Consider the following 19,249-nt stretch of genomic DNA (forward strand, 5'->3'; position numbering starts at 1 on the left):
ACTCTTCTGAAAACGAAGCTTTTGCTTGCTTTAAATACTCGACGTTTTCCACTGTGAAATCATTCTAGATTAAGCTTATAACTATCGCAACTCTGAGATCGAAAAGTCGGATAGGAACTGCAAGGAACAATCGGTGGGGGCTAAGTATTGGCTATCAAAGCCTTTCTACATCTTTCTGCAACTAAGCTGCAGCTATTATACGAGTCCAGCTATTGTAGGTAGGTGAATTGACAAGCATATTCGAGGAATCAGTCAAAGAGCTACAGTGTGTTACCGGTTGTGACTTTGTCACCTCTCTTAAATTTTATTGCCTCGATTTTGGTTAATTTAATGATCAATCTCAATTCAGAGACGGCAAAACGTAATCTTACAAGGGCCTGCTGTATATGAAAAGGCCTGCTCCTGTAAAACTGTCGCATAGAGGCGAACCCTCACCAAATTTCTAAGCTCACATACCTCGTCAGGAAGATCCTTTCGTAAAACTGAGAAGAGAGGGCTTAAGTTATCGTCCTGACCCACACCTCTATTCTAGGAAAAAGCTGGCCCCTCTGAGACTCCGTCATATACTATAACCCTGTTCTATTGCAGTGTTGCTGCTACCACGTTAATCGCGTTCGTTGGAACGTCGATGCCGGCGAGAATAGCTGGTACTAAATTTCTTAGGGCTGAATCGAGGGCGGCTTTGAAATCTACAAACACTGAGTTAGTATATTGCCGAAGGCTACTTTAAAATCGTTTGATATCGGCAGATAGGATCTTGCATGCCGTTTCGGTCGAGTGCTCCCTCTTGAACCCCTGTTGTTCCTTGGGTACCGTACTTCCATTCTCTAAAAACGCGTTTAGTCTCAATGCCAGCAGTTGCCTAAAAAGTTTATAGCAGGCGCTTTTCTTCCCGATCATGCGCCACGAAGTCGATTGGCTTGGGTCGCCTACCTTTTAGGGCAACGAGAAGCGTCGTGTCGTAGAAGCTAGCCCCACGGCGGCCTTGGGGTATTCATTTAAAATCCTATCTGATCCCGAGGCTTGGGTTGAAAGTGGGTTCTGAAACGCCTGAGTCATTTCCAGGACAGAGAACTATTTGCTTAGAGTTTTCACGTTCATCCGTTGTCGGTTCGTCCTGCGTTACGCTAAACAGTGAAAATCCCTTAAAAACAGTGTCAGTAGGTGACAACATTCAAGCGAAGTGGTCGATGAATAGTGGTGAGGTAATGGGGCACGATGCAGGTCTGCAATGGTCTAGCCATTTTTACGGCTGACGCTTGGCCTCTCTTATGAAAATTATCTCTTATTGTTCCAGATATTTCTTGCAGTGGATGGTAACTATCTTTCTGAAGATAACTTTGAACGAACACCTTAGGTACAACGGACGAAATGGCAATTGTAACCAAGCCATGAATAATGTCTCATAGTGTGGACTAGATAAGCCGAAGATTGCAAGATGCCGACGAGATGACACGAACAAGATTCACCATCTATGGAGTTTGATACTGAGAAGACCTCATGAGCTTGTTCCAGAAGCTCCTTCGAGCTCAATGTACGCGATAAGGGTCTATATTTTCCAACGAACGATATTTCTAAGGGGACCCTGAGGTCTAATTCGACAGAAATGTATGCCCGAAGCTATCCGCCGCGTGATTCTCTTTGGCTTATTCAATTTTATCCCTATTCGCGTTCGTCGCAAACAAACTTATCACAGAGCTTCCTGCAGGTCCGATAAACCTTGTTACCGTGCAAGGGTTGGCTATCGAGCGACAATTCTTCACCAGTGTCTTTCGAAGACCTAAAGTTCGGCTGGAGCTCGGCTCGTCTAAACGCGCATTGAAACTTGCCACGATGATGAAAGCGCTGGAAGTAGCGTTCGCCACGGCCTGCAAACCGTTTTCAAACTTTGTTTCAAGGGTCAGAGTACACTTCTTGTCACTTGGTCGCACATAAACCGAAACCATACAAGACCAAACCGTTGCCTCGCACATGGCGGTAAATAATATCCCCATCTATGGCTGTAAAACACTGATACCCCGCTACTGGAGCAGCTGCAGTCCGTTCTTTTTAAGTGAACGAGGCGAAATTTCGGTAAATCGAATAGGTCTGTTGCTCAGATTTCCGTGAGTACAAAGATATTGACTGCATCCCTGGCATTCAGTGCGAGTAGTTCTAATGTAGAGGCGCCCCTGATGTTCCGTGTTTTCCGACTTCTGCTCTGAAAGCTTTCTCGCAACTAACTACAGAATGCGGAGCTGCTGTTACTGCGCCTGGTCCGTGATCTCGGCGCAGTCAGAGTTTGGTTTAAGAAGTCTTCGATCGTCAATAATAACGGGATCCGGAGAAATTTTATGATGAATGCCGACATGTTGTTGGAGTGATTTATTTAGAAAAGCTGGATCGGTGACAATTTCCCGGTGCGTTTCTTACAGAACTCAACAATACTCTGGGCAGTCACAGCCAAAGCAGCAGGCTATGCTGCACAATCACCGGTGGTAGGAACGTGTTTCTGTGACCCATGTGCATATCTCGCTTCGAAATACTTTTGATCCTGACTTCTAAAAAATATTTTCTTAGATATGAGTAGTTACATGACTCTTGTAGCTCTACTCACCACAACTTTCAACGATCTGACGCTGTCTGATTAAAAAACGCGCAGCAGCGAAATGCGCATGAAACATACATCTCGCAGCCTGAGTGTAGTTCTTTTAGTCCAAACGACTTACCTGCGGCTGTGAACTCGTCTGTTTGAACCTTATGCACTCATGAATGCCTGCCTGTAGCAAGATGGCTACCGAGTTATTTTATTTATTTTGGCTATCACATATTTATATCCATTTTCGCGGCTGCGTGGGCCGTGAGTGGTGCTATCCGAAACAAAAGCTCCCGCAAGTTTTTTTTGGAGGATTCGATATTATAACCAGCACGGAACCTTTGACGACGGAGTCACAACACGCATGGCTTCCTTCTGTTCGGGCATTTTAATTTTTTCATACTTTAAGGGCATAGTTGACGGACGTAATAGCGTGCTTTTGAGGGTTTCCATCTCAGCTCCTAAACGTTTAATACAGTGTAGTAGGGATATACTGTACACCATTATTTCGCCTTCTAGCGGCGTATTTCATAAATCGCTCAATGGATTATCTTGCTACACAGTCAAAACAAGCATTTCCTCGTTGGCTCATCAGCTGTTTGCATGTAGTACTCCCGTGCATATATTACAATGTAGGCTGAAGGTCTGCAGTCTTTTATCTTATTGAACACCTAACACACAGGATTCTTTTGACTGTGGGGCCTCTAATGTAGGCGACCCTTGTGCCCTTTTTAGCCATTCAAGGCTTGAAGGCCTGGAGTCACTGCCGTGTTGTCTACTGCACCTTTTCCAATGATCGTGTTTTGTTATTGTTCCGTTTCAAAGATCGCGGCATTTACTCAATTCGGCCTGCAAAACTCCAGTAATAACGAAATGGGAACGGGGCTGTCTCGCACATGTCCATTCGATTCGAACGTTCACACTGTACAATATTATTATCATTACTGCTATTCTGGTCCAAAGTGCGATATACACTGAATGGCTCAGATATTAAAATATGGAGTTATCCTAGCCTAACGGTCTTCCAATAGCGAACTTATAACAAATGACAGGGTTTTCATTTCTTACTACAAGCATCATTTGATTTCATTTTAGACTGTTTTCAACTCGGTTCTCTAGTTCCATTCAGCGTTGGCTGTCGGCTCGAACCTCTAGGTACAACCGGCAAGATCGGTAGCTGTGACGGTCCCAATCGATTCCGCTAGCGTTGTTTTTGTCAACTGATTGTTGCTTCAGGCCTTCAGTCACTCACCACGTCATGTTATAGGGTGACTTGTCGGAATTGAGCAGTTGAGGTCGACCAATCACCTACTGACATTATTTTGACAACCCGAATTCAGTTAGGCGCTACACTTTACTCCATTGTGCGTCGTTTCTTTCGTGCAGTTTATCCTTCCACCGGAACTCCTTTTAAAGGTCAATCATGTTCGCAATCCTAGCAACAGCTTTGTTCCTTCGCCCAGTCGAAATCTCGACATCTAGCCTGCTATGACCTTGCCGTGGTATAGCCTAATATAGAAACAGTCTTTTGTCTCACTCCTTTTTGGCTCTCTGTAAGCCATTTGTTTCCCTGTAGTTCGTTCTAATCCAACCTCCATAACAATAGCAGCACGGCTATGCTGATATATGTATGTCGGGGGAAATCGTTTCCGCGAGGGGGTAAGGGGATTTAGTGTAACCAATCGTAATCAAAAATATTCTCGGGATATAGGACAAAGTTCTGAGACGCCGAGAAGAAACCGTCCCTTCAGTCAATTGACGAGCGTCTCGTCTAAACAGGCAGCAGCGTCCACTTTGGTCTTGGCTTACCCATTTGGCCCTGCTTGGATCTCTAGTCGCCGTTGCCACTGACAACAGAAATGAGGACTGGGCTGAATCTTTGCCGCAGTAACTTGTCGGTCGGTTGCTGGATTTCTCTGCCTGTATGTCTAAGTTTTGGTGAACGGATTGACGGCTGGTCGTAAATCCTTATAGAAAGTTGACGGCACACGGCAGCGGAAAAAACGAGCTATCCAGTCTCACTCTACAAGAATGTACACCGCCGTACTTGACAATGCTGTCGTTGTTGACATCGGTGTCGACCGCTATAGTAGGAGCAAGGCCCGAAGAAGTGGCACAGAAGCTAGGAACGCGCGAGAAGGAAGAAGAGGTAAAGTGAAAGCGCGCGCGAACGTGGATGGAAGCCCTGGGGAGGTTGCACGTTATGAACAAGCGTTTTTCATGCACTCTAAAAGTCCAGAACAGGGTTCCAGCGTGCGCGCTTTACCCAGACACCAAACTAATTGGCTAGTTCATCTGGACATAGTAGCATACTAATATAACTTTGCAATAGATCCACATCTAGGTCCCTCGTCCCATTGTCCCAGATATGCGTCGATGAACCGTCTGTTGTCCACTCGCTTAGTTTATGTCGTAGAGGAATCGTCAAGGAAAATAGGTGCCCGTTCGGGCCGGAACATAGTTCCGCTATGAAGAGTACGGTTGTGCTTTGTTTCGTAAATGTGCTTTCAATACTAATCTACCTTTGTATTGGTAACAGTCAGCGTTTCTCTTTCTTTAATGCTATGTACATTTTGAGTCCCAGGCTCTGATTAACATATATCAAAAAATTGTAGGATATACTTCTTTCGATGCGTAGACTAGACACATAGATAGAAGGACGATTGTTTGTTTGAAGGTTACTGGTCATATCCGAAACGGTCACAACTGATTGATCGCGTTTTTTTTTTAACCAAAAAGCGCAATTATGTAAAAGCCAAAAGAAATTTAGTAGCTTATATTTCTGATTGATCCACCTGTAACCACCTGAACATAAGGTTATTAAAAATAATCATGTCTTCTGTGATGTTTAAGAGACACAAATTAACTAACAATGAGGCATCGTATATAGTTGTCGTTTTACCACACATAATTGTATATGCGCCTATTGTTATCTTCATATAATAATTACATATCAAAGTTAACGAGGTGTATCCATATGAAGCTGTAAGGTGAATCAAAGCGAATAAACAAGTGATGCCCAGTAGCGATACCTCGTGCTAGATGGAGAACGACTAACAAAGTAGAAGTGCTAGATGGAGAACGGCTAACAAAGTAGAATAGTTCTGTTAAACACCATTGTGGACAGGCAGGACTATACACCTACGATGAGATGCTAGCGGATGCTTCTAGAGTCAAACCAGTAGATGTACAACGGCACCGCACAACCGCTCCGTCTACAGCTATAGTTTCTAACGCATTGGCCCTATCCAACAACTGTCGTTCGCTCGTTGCGCCTGCTCTCCTACAAATCTCCCACCTCTGGAGACCTCCAGCATTCAGTTTGCCACGTATCCCCTTTCACCACCACGGCGGCCAAATTGTCTGATCTGCTTGGTGGAAATCTGTGGCGCATTCGTGTTCGCACATATGGTTCCACGCACTGACTGAGATTGTTGGTCGAGACCGCGTTCAAGCAGAGGTCGGAAGCCATGCAGAGACTACTAGCTGACTGCAGTCGGCTGCTGGGGTTACTACGTGGCAACTTTTAAACGACGCTTTCGTTTCGCTCGGCTTCATCCCGCTAGCCGCTTTGCTCGGTCGAACGACGCCTTTGCCGCCTCCGCCGCGACTGCCGCCGTCTGCGGCTCACGGAAACGACGTCCGCGCCGGCGGCAGCGTGCTACGCTGAGAGAGAGCACTACCCGGTCAGACAACGCCACCCTCTGCGCAGAATTCACCCATTCTCTTCGCGTATTATCCATGCCTCAAACACCCACGGCTTCCCTCGAGTTCGCTGAAACGCCACCCCGGAGACGCAACGGACCTCTGTACGGCGCTCCAGTTTCTCTATCCGGTCTCTACACATTTTCCCATTTGCGACCCCCTGCTCCGGCCCGGCCCTGTCGACGGTTGCTGCTGTCGGTTGATGTGAACCCGAAGTTTTGGGGGCAATAGGGAAGTGAAACGGAGGGGCGATAAAGGAGAGCACACCAACTGAACTGCGTTCCAATTTCCGTGGGAGAAACTGTGGGGAAGGCGGAGCTGGGAAATCTGAGGATGTGTGTCGTGTCTACGCCTTTCTACATATAAGTGAGAAATACCGCGCTATGGACACCACGGCTCTCGACAACCTAGCAGAGTCTTTCTACTTTTTCTCTCTTTTCTTTGAACTCCTCTTCGTCTAAGATTCTACTACTACTGCTTCTACTATTATTGAGTGTAGTCTGTTTCTGAGGGCCAACGAGAAGGCCCGCCGGCGAACAAAGTCCGGGGCTCGGGAAGAACCGGATCTGACGGCCCATTGGACCGTTCGGCCTCCCACTGCTTGCATCGCTGTCCTCCAACCAGACAGGAACCCCACACCCGGCCACGTTCTGCTTCCCTGGCCATTTGCACTTACTGCCCACTGCTATCTTTCCGTTATTTTACTTCTCTAAGTTCAGTTACTCCGTCGTTCCGAATTTACTGACGGGAGAAAGGCGAATGAGAATTCGCTCCGAAGCTAAAAAAGCAAATGCATCTCGAAGAATAGTTGCCGTAGCACTACGTAGCAGTGCCGACCCAGTAGAAAATGACTTTTTCTCGTAAGACTTGCTGGTTCCACGTGACACACGGACTCGCGCGTGGTCTATCCACACGCGTTTCTATGCGAAGTTTGGCCATTCGGCCTCATCTCGTTTCGATTTGCATAGTATTATAGTTGTACGTTCTCACAGTCGAGAGACTCGTATCGTAGTCGTATTTGCGCAGACTTCCTCGGCATCTCTCACATTTGCTATGTATCTTTTATGGCTGTGTGAGCGCCAAAGCCTACGATACGCGGTAACCGGTAAACGACAAGTGCTTAGATGTTGTGTTCTTGGGTAAATTTATCGACAGACTCGAAATCTAGAATTTGGTGGTCTATCGGTGAGTCGGCTCACCGATCGCAGTTCTCGGTTCGAAGCTCGTCTAGAGGATAGCCCATTTCGCCTGAGATGCCACACCCCAAGAATATGGCTAGTAAGACAGACAAACGGACTCCTTAATAAGCAATTGAAGCACACTGTGTTAGAAGTGCGTCGGCGCTCTTCGTTAGTAACTTTGAGCCGTTGCAATAAATACCAGTATTGTGACTGTTACCAGTACTAAATAACATTTACATAACCATTTGTATACGTCGATTATTAAAGCCGCGCTTTACGCAGAGGCATAGCACGTTACGTTCTGTAGACGAAGAGGAAACGAACGTACATTCGTTTGGTAATTCTTTGTGTATTTATGTTTATTTATATTGCAAAAACGCTGTCAATACCTGATTCGTCAGTTTGTACTATATAGTAATAATAATAATAGTATAAAGTTCTAGTTTGACGTTTTATCATACATTTGGTAGTAGATGGACCGTAAACAAACAGCAGATACTAGGTCGTTTAGTTAGCATAAAATGCAGGAAACGTTAATCTCCTCATTTGGAATAGCGCTACCTTTTAATGGTAAGAGATTTCTCCAGACATTGGTTCGTTGTTGAGATCCACTTTCTTTGGGATCTAGAACCGCTTACTTGTACATCGCGACTGTGGCTTTTATCAGGCAAGCCACAGCGAGGTACGAAGGGTCAGAAAATTGGAATACAAATAGAAGTTTTATCTTGGGACTACAGTGGTGTATAAACATTGTATCCGGTAAAGGATCTATTGTCAGAGATACAGGTAACCCGTTGCTGCGAACGAATCCCAGGAAGGAAATTTTGGTCTTGATAATAGATCTCATGGAAGACCCCCTCAAACGATAACTATGTGATAGAGAGTGCCCTATTTCAAGGTGTACGGTGTTAACACTTAAGACCGGTGTACATAAGAATACCAAAACCTGTTCACCTCGTTCAAATTACTACAATGAAAAAATGGATAGACGGGTGCCGATGGGTTTGAAAAAGAATCCGAAAAACATCAAGATGCTTACTTCTTTTTGTTCATACGTCACAAAAATAGACCACTCTTGCATTGAATCGTGACTCTTCATGAAAAATGTATTTACTTCAGTGATCGAAGTAGGATACAACGGGCTGTTGTCCTAAAACATACGTACAGCTGCAAAAACGTATGGCGCCTGGATGGTAATCTAATGCAGATAAATCTACTCTAGTTTCATGAGTCCTCGTTCATCGATTAAAACGTGAGTGTTCTTCTATCAATAATTGAAGAAGAGCGCGAGCAGACTTTGCAAGACTGAGCAAAGAAGATTAGTAAACAGAGCTAAAGCCCTCCTGTACGGCAACGCTTGACCTATAGCGCAAGAATCACCGTGCCAATATATAGATTTGGTCATTCGCCGTATTCATCAGGAATTCCTTTTACAGTTGACCCTTTCTTAAAAACTCCACAACTGTTCAATAGTTGGACATATATATATGTCCAATATATATATATATATATATATATAATAATAAATAATTTCGAATTAATTATATATATATATATATATAATTAATTCGAAATTATTATTCGAAGCTGTATATAGACCCTATACCCAGACTTCTACGGCAATAAATAGAAGATACATGAGCACAGTTTAAGCTTCGATTGAAAATTTAAGAACAATGCTTTTAAAAAATAAAATTTATTATCCCGTGTTTCGTTTTGTCTAGAGACCTAACTGGCAACCAGCAGGGCCAACCAATTCTTTCTATAGGCAGTCAATTTAAACAGTTAACACCAGCAAAATTCCTTTCCTCCAGCGTACGCGCGTACCGACAATAATCTGGAGAAAGATTAACAAAAATGTCATTGATGCGTCGCGTAACGTCTCGAAGCAACTCTTCGACCTTTTACCGGCCCGGGGGCAACGTCGGAATGACGAGACACACCATACGCCGTAGAACTCGTCGTTGTCAACGTAAACTAAGACCCACGCGATGTTACCTCCTATTTTTTTGCCATAGAGCTGTTCACGTACAGGCGACAGAGTGCCACATCGTACCAAAGGGTGCGAGTAAAGCAACGAACTAAGTAAAGTTTATTTGGTTATTCGACTACTTCGTCGCTGATGTCGAATCGACATCAGTCGACTGCAATGAACGTGACAACGTCATTTTATTTCAACGACCGCCCAAGCGCCCTTTCAACGTTATATGGGTTTGCCTTCCCGGTCATCCAACCCCCCAACCCCCCCTCTTAAACCCTTCTACTTTCTAGTGTTATTTTTCGCAGCAGCGCAACTACGTTCTCATGGCTTACCCTCTTCCCATCATTTTCTCCACTTTTCTTCGGAGTATGCACTCTCCTGAATTCCTTAAATACATCTCCACCAGACGTCTCGTGTCCGCCGTAGACAGACACACAAACCCCTAAATATATCCTTTCTTCCCTGCGTCAGTGTTCATGTACGTGTATATATATAGTCGGTCGTACCCCCACTGCTCTAGTAGCACCTCCTCGTAGAGTTTCCGTTTTAACTTTAAACTGCACTGCAATGCACTTTATATGCCCGCATTTCCCCGACGACCAAATTTAACTTCTCGGTCCGTCCGCTAGCTCGCTCATTCACTTTCTCGCTTTGCCCCCACCACTCTCTTACTAGTTTTCCCTGACCGTTTCGGCCACTCCATTTCTCTCTCTTTCTTGCTCCGTTTGGTGTCTCGTTCTCAGCAGGCGAAATGCCGGCGTAAAGCTCAAATGCTGAACGGCGAACACCCAAGCAAACACTCAGCACTTTCGCTGGCATAGGCCTTCAGTCGGTTGCTTCGGCGGCCCTCAAAGTCACCACCCAGGCCAACCCGGTCGCTCGGAGCTCCGGGCCGCCTCCTAACTTCCCATTTTGTGCTTTGCTAATGCTGCTAATTTGCTAGCTGAAGAAGTGTTAGCTACTCTCCTGGCTAAAGCATGATTAGCTTGGCTGGATCTGCAATTGCCTCCTACCATCTCTCCCTAAAAGGTTCTCCCTGACTCTGGAAAGATCCTGAAGATCTCAAAACACATTGTGTACCGAGCCACTACCCTCTTCCATGTCATCGCCTAATCCGATCCCCAGCACCTTTATTTTCAGGATGGCTGCAAACCAGCTGACTGCCTTGTCCCTGTCTGGTCGCTGCTTGACTTCCATAGTCTCAACGGCCGACAGCCGCCGGGGATCGGCGATGATGAACGGACCGACGGAGTCATCGCCGGTACTTCAGTCCTCCACCGCTATTAGTTCAACATCCAAGAGTTCGCTTGCCGCATCGCTTGCTTTCTCGGTCGGCGAGCCGGCGCCATCCTCTTACCGTGCTACAACAGCTGCCGTGCGGACATTAAGCCAATAACAGACAAGAGGCAGCAATCGTAAGTTGACCCGTGCGGCTTCTCCCACTTCCTCAAAGCCGACCGCCTTCTCGCCAATACTCTCTCTCTCTCTCTCTCTCTCTCTCTCTCTGGTAGGTCGAACCCTCACCAGAACGGAAGCTTTCGACGAGAAATGGACGAATAAGCGGGAATGTTACAGTAGCAGCAGTAGCCACCGCTAACTACATTACAAACAGTATTATAGCGAGCAACTAGTTATAAGAGTTAAGGTAGCAGTGGTCCTGCTGGCAGGTTGCAGGCAAACGAAAAGTCTGTAACCTATTGAGCGTCCTTCGATAGAGGATTTTGCGGCACGATGTAATTTACCTCGGCAACCACGCGACCGACCGCAACCTATGTAACAGCAGGACAGTAGTTAATAGAGAGGGCATGTAATATGGGAAAAAGACCAAAGCACTGAAGGAGCTATAGGGGCATACGCTATCTAAACATTTCCAGACGATATTGTTTAAAGCGACTCGGTGGGTACGGACATTATTTCTTTTTGCTAATAGTTGTTGTAGACTTTTGAGAGAGCAGTGTTTCGGAAGTAGAGAAAAATTTTACAGAGACGACGGCCTTCTTTTGGACATCTTAGATAGCGCTAAAGCTATTTATCCTCGAGTGAAAGCCAAAACGTTTAGATTCGAATGCTTTGGATCATCAAACATTTCAAATAAATCCCCAAACTTGTGCCTGTAAACATTGCACATAGAGGACATTAAAAGTACGAATAGCAGTTGCAGTTTGGACCACGCCAGAGCTTCGCAAGGTAAGGCGAATGCGTAGAATAAGGCTTCAGTCGTAGTAAACTTTGAACGGAGTGTGGCCATTATTACTTATATTAAACTGTTTTTTTATAAGTAACTGCAACTTTATTTCCTTGGAACTGAACAGTCGATTCTAGATCTCACCATTGCACGTATCTGCAGGACTTGTTTCATCAAGGGAAACATGCTCGAGCATTATGGTAACCGGCGAAAGTTAGCTAAAACTTATCATATTATCATACCCATCAAGCACATCAACATTTGCTATATAAAAACCAACATTGAGTTAGAGCCTTAACTTTAATACAAGACTTTAAGAAACACCTTTTCTACGCCAGAATCAACAATTCCATATATTACCAGTTCTTCAAACTGCTCTTATCGTGAATTTTATAAGCCCAGTTTTTTTTTTAAAAACAAACTACACAGTCTAATACCTATTATGTGACTAAAGACGTTTGTCTTTAGTATAGGATACGAAAACATGTAGAATCTAAAGCGATGTACGGTCACTACGAAAGCGGTCAGGTCCCAAGTTTTCCCAAAAAGTCCCAAAAGTTTTCTTGTACATATGAACTTCGGTCGTCACCGAAGCCGCCGGGACAATTTACGATCGCTTACCGAAAGTGAGAGCTACGCGAAGTAGGCGAACTTAAGAGCACCAGAGAATGACAAAGCACGGGGCAAAAAACTTCAGTGTTCTATTTAGTGACGCAACAAATGAGGCAATTGATGCTGGGGAAGGCAGGAAAGCGTATTCCGGTAAAAAAAAAAAAAGCTAAAATATGCTAACAGTCGCGTGCTGGCCAACAGTTAGCCTTTGAGTCCTTCGAACACCTAGACACATACGACAAGGCGTATTCTGTTTGAGTGTTATTTTCACTGCACCGCTATGCACTTTCGAACACTTCTTTAGGTCCTCCAGTGGACGAAGTCGTAAAAGTTAAGACCCTTTTTGCGGAAACCATTTTGCTTCTGCTGCGTCTGCTGCTGTCGTCTGAGTCTCAATAAGGAGGCAACAAGCTTACATGGAACAATTTGTTCCTGCCGGAAACAGAACACCAAATCTAGATTTGAGAGGACCTGGGCGGCTAAGAGATTTTTCCATCTGCAGCTGTATTCTTCATTATTTTATTGAAATGAACAGAAAGGACATGGAAAACTCGTACTAAGAAGCCAAATGCGAAAATAAAACAATCTGACAAACAGCGTACGGATTTCAAGGGATCTGCAATGTATGTATTCTATAGCTAAAACTGAGAGACAACACACAGGACAGTACTTTTCGCGACCTTTATCGCTTGAAACAGTGCATCCAGCGTATGATAACATATATATATATGTTTTCATATATATATAAACATATATAAAATATATATATAAACATATATAAAATGTTTTCTTCTATAATATCTAGTGTTAAGCACTAACGAAGTCACCTTACTATCAACATAATTTTATGTACGTTAAAGATATATATATATCTTTAACGTACATAAAATTATGTTGATAGTAAGGTGACTTCGTTAGTGCTTAACACTAGATATTATAGAAGAAAACATTTTTTTATTATATATAATTGTATGCTATAACTTGTTGCTTAAATAAGTTGTATGCTGATGGTAACAGTAATTGCGATCATTACTACTATTTACAATAAGTTACAAAAGTGGTAAATGTTGAATCTTCGTACTTAATTTTCATTGTGTGTTAATATTTGCATTTATATACCAATTATATTTTCAAAACGGAAAGGGGCGTCCGCTCGTTCTCGGTCATCTCTTAAGTAAAAAAAAAAAAAGGACATCAATTGATATTAATAAAACAGGTCTGCAAACGTTATGCCAACAAATGCTTTCAGCAATTTAATTGTGATTAGGAATTCAGTAACCCAATTTCGTTTTTATCTACTGAAAAGGGACAAATATGCCGGACATATTTTTCACTCATATTCAATAACACGTGTTGTGACCTAGGATAGCAAAGGTACCTGTGTAAGATGCCCGTATCGTTTATATCTTGTCTGTGTCCGATGGAACACCGTCGAAACTTGGCTTGAAGCCATTTCAACATCATCTTCGGAACCTACCTGCCCTAACTGAGAAGAATTGATGGGTTTTGAAATGACTGACCGGGATTCCGGTGTAAGTATAACAGCAGATATGTGCGTCGAATCCAATAGAAAATATGCCTTAGGCGCCAACGGGCTATTCCTCCATATGTATGTTCTGAGCACGTACAGACTGTACGCTACTGGAATGGATAATTTGGATTCGCCCACCTTCGTATATTACGGGTAGGGCAAATGTGCACGCAATGCGAAACAAGCCTATATTACCATGTCAAAGTGTCAACAATATCGAATCCATATATATATATACAAACGCATGTATATAAATTGTTTATCCGCGTACTGTGTGTCTCATAGGCAAATAGATTTGTCTACAATATGCTCTGAGTAAAATTAAATTTTTCGGCATTTGTATCAAATTTTTTTCCGCATAATAACAAACCCCCAACATGGTACTCCCAGATGATGTGTGCGATTTTCTTGTTTGTTTTTACTGGACAATATTTCTATTTCTGGCGTTACTGTTTCACGCAATTCTATATAGATGACAGTTAACATTCGTGCGGCGCATGCTACGACAGTTAGCCTGATCGGGTCTCCGTGCGTAACTGCGGACGATACGACGACTTCAGCGTCGTCGTCCCCAGTCGAACCATGTACGCCTTACCCAACTAATGACATCACCCCGATAGGTTTTGCAGCTCCATTGCCTAGGCATGTGGCAGCCCAACTGCGATGGGCTGCTGAGGATGTCCGAGGAAGCTGTCCCATGTTTCCCTATCAGCATGGCTACCATACCTGTACGTGATTCTAGAGGTTGGAAAACTTCTCAGTGCTATGAATGCTAGCTGATTAACTGATACTTGTATTTGATTGAGTCCCGCTGCATTAATACTGTTATTATTAAATAATTTTTAGTATCTTAAGACCTTGCATTCTTGTTGTCTGGGCGTGCATTTCATTGTTGTGACAAACTGGTCGACACTTTTCACCGAAAAACCCCTAGATCCCCACGTGCAAGACTATCCCGATAAATATAGTATTAAATAAATATATACGAATTTAATTTAGACGAGAATGAACGTTTGTTGTTTACGTCTAATTACTGATAGCGTGTGAGGAGACTAAAAAAAAAAGTTAAAAAAGGAAGTATTCCGATGATTACGGTGAGGTGGCAACGCGTTTTCGAAGCCATGCGTAGTATATACAGCGCGCCGAGACCTGTAAGATACACCCGCTCTCGGGGACTCATTTCAAACTAGTAAGTAGATCACCGCCTTCACCGCGGGGGTGATTGATCCAAAAGTCTGCAAAAGAGGTCATTTACTACTAACACAGTGGAGCACAATTGGTAGACGCCGCATTTATTCTAAAACTTCACGTAAAATCACTGTATGTACGAGTCTATAACAAGGAACTGATAAAAGTTATCTACTATGCTCACTGTCTAGCCCTTAGTGGTTTATTGTTCTTTGGCTCCATATATTGGCCTCGGTCGGCGGGTAGATGTAACTGGTGATTTTGATTAAATCATGCAGACACGTAGCGCGCGTACGCTGTGATCACAGGTTCTTACATAACGTTAACACTACATATTAAATTCATAGCAGCTTACTGTGTCAGTAAGTAGCGTTTACGTAAGTAGGTTTGGTAGCGAATGCTAAGGTAGCACAGTACATTCCTCACAGGCTCGATAGTTTCCATTGCAATTGCAGCGAGCAGGTATCTATGGTCAAGGTCGGCGTATCTTCTTTGCACTCGGCCGTTTAGCTAAACACTCCGGATAGAGGTTCTATTTGGGCACACTGACGGTGAAGCCTCAAGTTCGATTCAAGCTGGCGAACAAGCTACAAGTTGAAGTGTCTATACGGCCATGGTCTCAAGAAAAATTCTCAGTAAGATACGTAACTGTTTTATGCACATTTAGCTCCTCTGGAGCAGCTAACGGAATGTAAACCTTCTATCACAGGGTCACAGCCAGCAGAAAATCATGTGGTTTTCATTGGGCTCTAGTATGCTAGCAATTTGTGGATACGAAAGCTTCTTTAGTCATCGATATTTACAGAGAAGGTCGTATACAAAGCCGCAAACGGGCGAAAAGCCCTGACCTTTCCTGAGGGGTTTCGGGTTGAAAGTAGGCGATTCATGCCCTAAACCAGGTATTTAGAACATGCGATAAAGGATCCTGTACCATTGACAGAAAACCAAAATCTAACCGGACGTTGACCAGTTAAGAGGTTCAACCCCTGGCTTTTTAATGGCTGAATGGATTTATCCGTAGACGAGCAGGTTTACCAAGTTGGAGTAGTAAAACGGTACTGACAGACAGGTCTAGGAAAAGAACATTTTCTTTTCCTAGATCTGCTTTTATAACGAGTAGTTTTCCTTCATGTACCGCCTTTGAGGTCAATGCTAGCTATTCCGGTGAAGACGCCTTTATCGCCTCACCACATGGTTAAAAATCACCTAGATGCTCTCTAGCTGAAGACATACGCAATGTATGAAAAAGCCGAAATGATTCTCTAAAACCCCCGAAAGATATATGGCTGTTAAGCGAGCGCACGCGTTTGTGGTAATACGTTACATTATGTATACCAATAGATGTCCCTATGAGCTGCAGATGTTTCAAGTCAATGGGCTGAATCCCTGGAAGTGTTCGCGTTACAATATTGTGGGTTTGTTTCTCAAGTTGTGGGTTACAATCAACTGTTACGACCTTACTTCCCATTCCGAGATGGACTGTCTATATTCTTAAACTACGCTACATTATTATTTATGATTCGTCATCAGCCATTAATTACTACTGTTATTACTAGCCGGTCAGACTCGGAATCGTCTGACACATTTCTCGCAGATACGTTACTCAAGCATAGCAATGTTTGGATTGGTATTGAACTATTCAGGGTCAAACTCAACGACGGAGTTTCGTAGCGACAAGATCCAGTCTGACGCTGAGAGCTGTTGAAGACCTCATGCTATATTATACATTGTGTCAACCGCTTCGACACCAATAGGGAACGTAGCAACGGCTTTTTGTCCTAATTGCTCCAGGGTTCGTCAAACCTGTATTGACCTTGGCCAACTCAGCTTTAACCAAGGAAACGAGATTTTGACCTATGTGGAAATTAATTACTAAAGCCTACCTTTGTAGCTGGATGAAATCAAATGAGTGATTCACGTACTCCCATCACAAATTGCGATAATGAACTGGGCGCGTGTTGCTAATGAGAGTCTAGCAGTAGAATGAGCTTCGTCCAACGGAAAGAATTATGTCATATTTAATAGATCTTTTCCTAATTGATAGCATCAAATAAGCTTTCATTACTTCCAAGTTGACACGGGGCAAAATGTACTAGAGTAGGTTGTTAGCTATTACCATAACTATCCTAGATGGCACGTAGCACTGGAAAAATGCTTGCGTAGTCCAATAATTTGCTTTAAAAAATCAGGTCTAAATTAACGAATTTACTGAAGAGTTCGCCATATTTAGCTCGATTTCAAACAGCTATGACCGTTTCTATCTCAAAACTATAAGAGCAGTGTTTAATGTGTGCTTGCAAAACATCCAATAACATTGAGCGTTCGATTCACTCTAATCATTTCCAGGGGACGACGGCACCGACCCTGAAATTGCGCATTTTCTATCCTACGCAATGTCTCCAAATCCATTCTTGAACGTGCCCCGTGAGTTAAATGAAAGTCAACAAACGCGACTTTACAGCCTTTTTACTGTATCGCAGGGCCCCCTGGGCATTTCGAGCAACACCGACGTACCCCGAATACCCTGCGTGCGAAAGCCGTTCAAAAAGGAGGACATCCGCCTTCGGCCATTGGCCGGCGTGGCCGCAATCAACCAACGCCTCGAAGAAGAGGACAATGCTTCACTGGCTCATCAATGGTTTGCTCAACAACCGAATGATCAAACACGCGAATTCGAACATGACAAGATTACCTATATCGTAGTACCACGCGAAGTAGTCATTCCTGAACTATCGCAGGTTGTCTTAGTGCGACCGATGCTGGGAACACCCAATGTCTTAGATCAGGCAGGACATCGTGTTCTGTCTGACCTCCTTGGCGTATTCGGATCGATAGAGAACCAGCAATGGGTAGATGGTGCGTCGTCTCAGGGGCACGCGGGGGTCCGGATTGTGTTCCATAGTTCCTCGGCGGTAGCCCAGCTCTTGGTGAAGTGCTCCTACATTTACGAGCATGGCTATGTCTTCACAGGCGCGGTAGGTTCGCGTTGCATCAGCTTGCAGATCTGGCCCTATTGGCAGAGTTTAGGAAATTATCGACGCTACGAAACGTTCAAGGAGGAACTCATTTTTGAGGAGCCTTGCTACGTGTACGGGTTAGACGAGCCGCTCACGGGTGAACAACTAGCTGCTCCATTCGACTCCTTATTCGGGCCAGTGTTGTACGCCAAAGTGTTCCTCGATCCGCTTGGCTACCCTACGCACGAAGGATTTGTCGTGTTCCGGGAACGCGATCATCACATAGCTGCGTTGCGCTGTGGCCGAGTCGTTGTCAATGCGCGCAATATTAGGCTCATCCTTACCACTGTGCCAGAATTCGACCATGAACTATGCTGTCATTGTCTGGCGAAAGTTGGCAGGGTTTTCTGCCGGCACAGCCAGTGTACGGCCTTTTTTTGCAATGCGTGCTTTTTTAAGGTACATGATCGGCGTAGCCTGATGCGTCAAATCGAGGATCCCCTCTTGGAAGTCGTACAGGAATCTCATCGTGTCTATATCTACTCAACGGAGAAGGCTAGCGGGCAACAGGCACAGGAAGCTCAGGAACAAGAACGCGATAACAAAACACAAGTTTGCGTTCAGTCGATAATGCGAAGTCCTGCAAAGAACCAATGACGCTTTCGTGAATAGTGGTCGCTTCCAATTTCAACAGCATGGGTACGTGTACGGTAGGGTCAGCCCACTTTGAAAAAACACTGGAGCTGGGAGAGTGGAGATTGTTGCTAGTAAACACTGTCAATTACGAACGGGATCAAAACCTGATGGCTGTGGCACGTTCTTGGTTCTTTTGTTTTCACTTAAAATGTTACCAGCCTGTGTGCCAGCGCTGAATATGTCAGCTGGGTACGGAATTTGCTCACCATATATGTAAACTGGAGAGGTCAAGCAAAATGAAGTGATAACGTTGATAAAGTTGTTGTTTGAGATGGCCGAAACAGAAGAGGTCTGTTGCGAGCATATTATCATGAAGATTATGATATTTATGGAAAGGACTGTGCCATATGTTTCCGTATATTGCTTAAATAAAGGTGTGTTTTTCCTTAATTTAATTGAACTCGTTTGGATTCGTTTGGAAACTAGCTACTAGTGAAAGCCTAAATCCTACAAATACAGAAAGTTGTCATCACTTCGACCAGCCAACTCAACATCCAGCTTATTATTATGATCAGTGCGTTTGAGAACCGAAAAGGGTAGCTCTGTACGCAAACAGGAAATGAAAATAGTACATCTAGAGAGCCATCTATAGCAATTACAGACTAAATATTTGGGCCAAAACAAGGACACGTTATTTT

General features: G+C 44.0%; 1 protein-coding gene across 2 annotated transcripts; it reads left to right on the top strand.

The window, feature by feature from the left end:
- Positions 1 to 13,529: 13,529 nt before the first annotated feature.
- Positions 13,530 to 18,949, top strand: LOC111252860 (cytoplasmic polyadenylation element-binding protein 1-like). 2 transcript variants are annotated; one of them, XM_022811402.2, is made up of 3 exons: positions 13,530 to 13,771; positions 14,243 to 14,498; positions 17,305 to 18,949. In XM_022811402.2, the coding sequence occupies exons 1-3, from the start codon at positions 13,739 to 13,741 to the stop codon at positions 18,570 to 18,572; spliced, it is 1,557 nt and encodes a 518-aa protein (XP_022667137.1). In that variant the 5' UTR covers positions 13,530 to 13,738; the 3' UTR covers positions 18,573 to 18,949. The 2 variants fall into 2 exon arrangements, with proteins under 2 accessions (XP_022667137.1, XP_022667138.1); XM_022811403.2 differs by lacking the exon at positions 13,530 to 13,771 and adding an exon at positions 15,414 to 15,593 and having other exon boundaries at positions 14,378 to 14,498.
- Positions 18,950 to 19,249: the final 300 nt, after the last annotated feature.

This window comes from Varroa destructor, unplaced genomic scaffold (genome assembly GCF_002443255.2).
Source record: "Varroa destructor unplaced genomic scaffold, Vdes_3.0 BEIS01000006.1, whole genome shotgun sequence".
Classification (NCBI taxonomy): Eukaryota; Metazoa; Arthropoda; class Arachnida; order Mesostigmata; family Varroidae; genus Varroa; species Varroa destructor.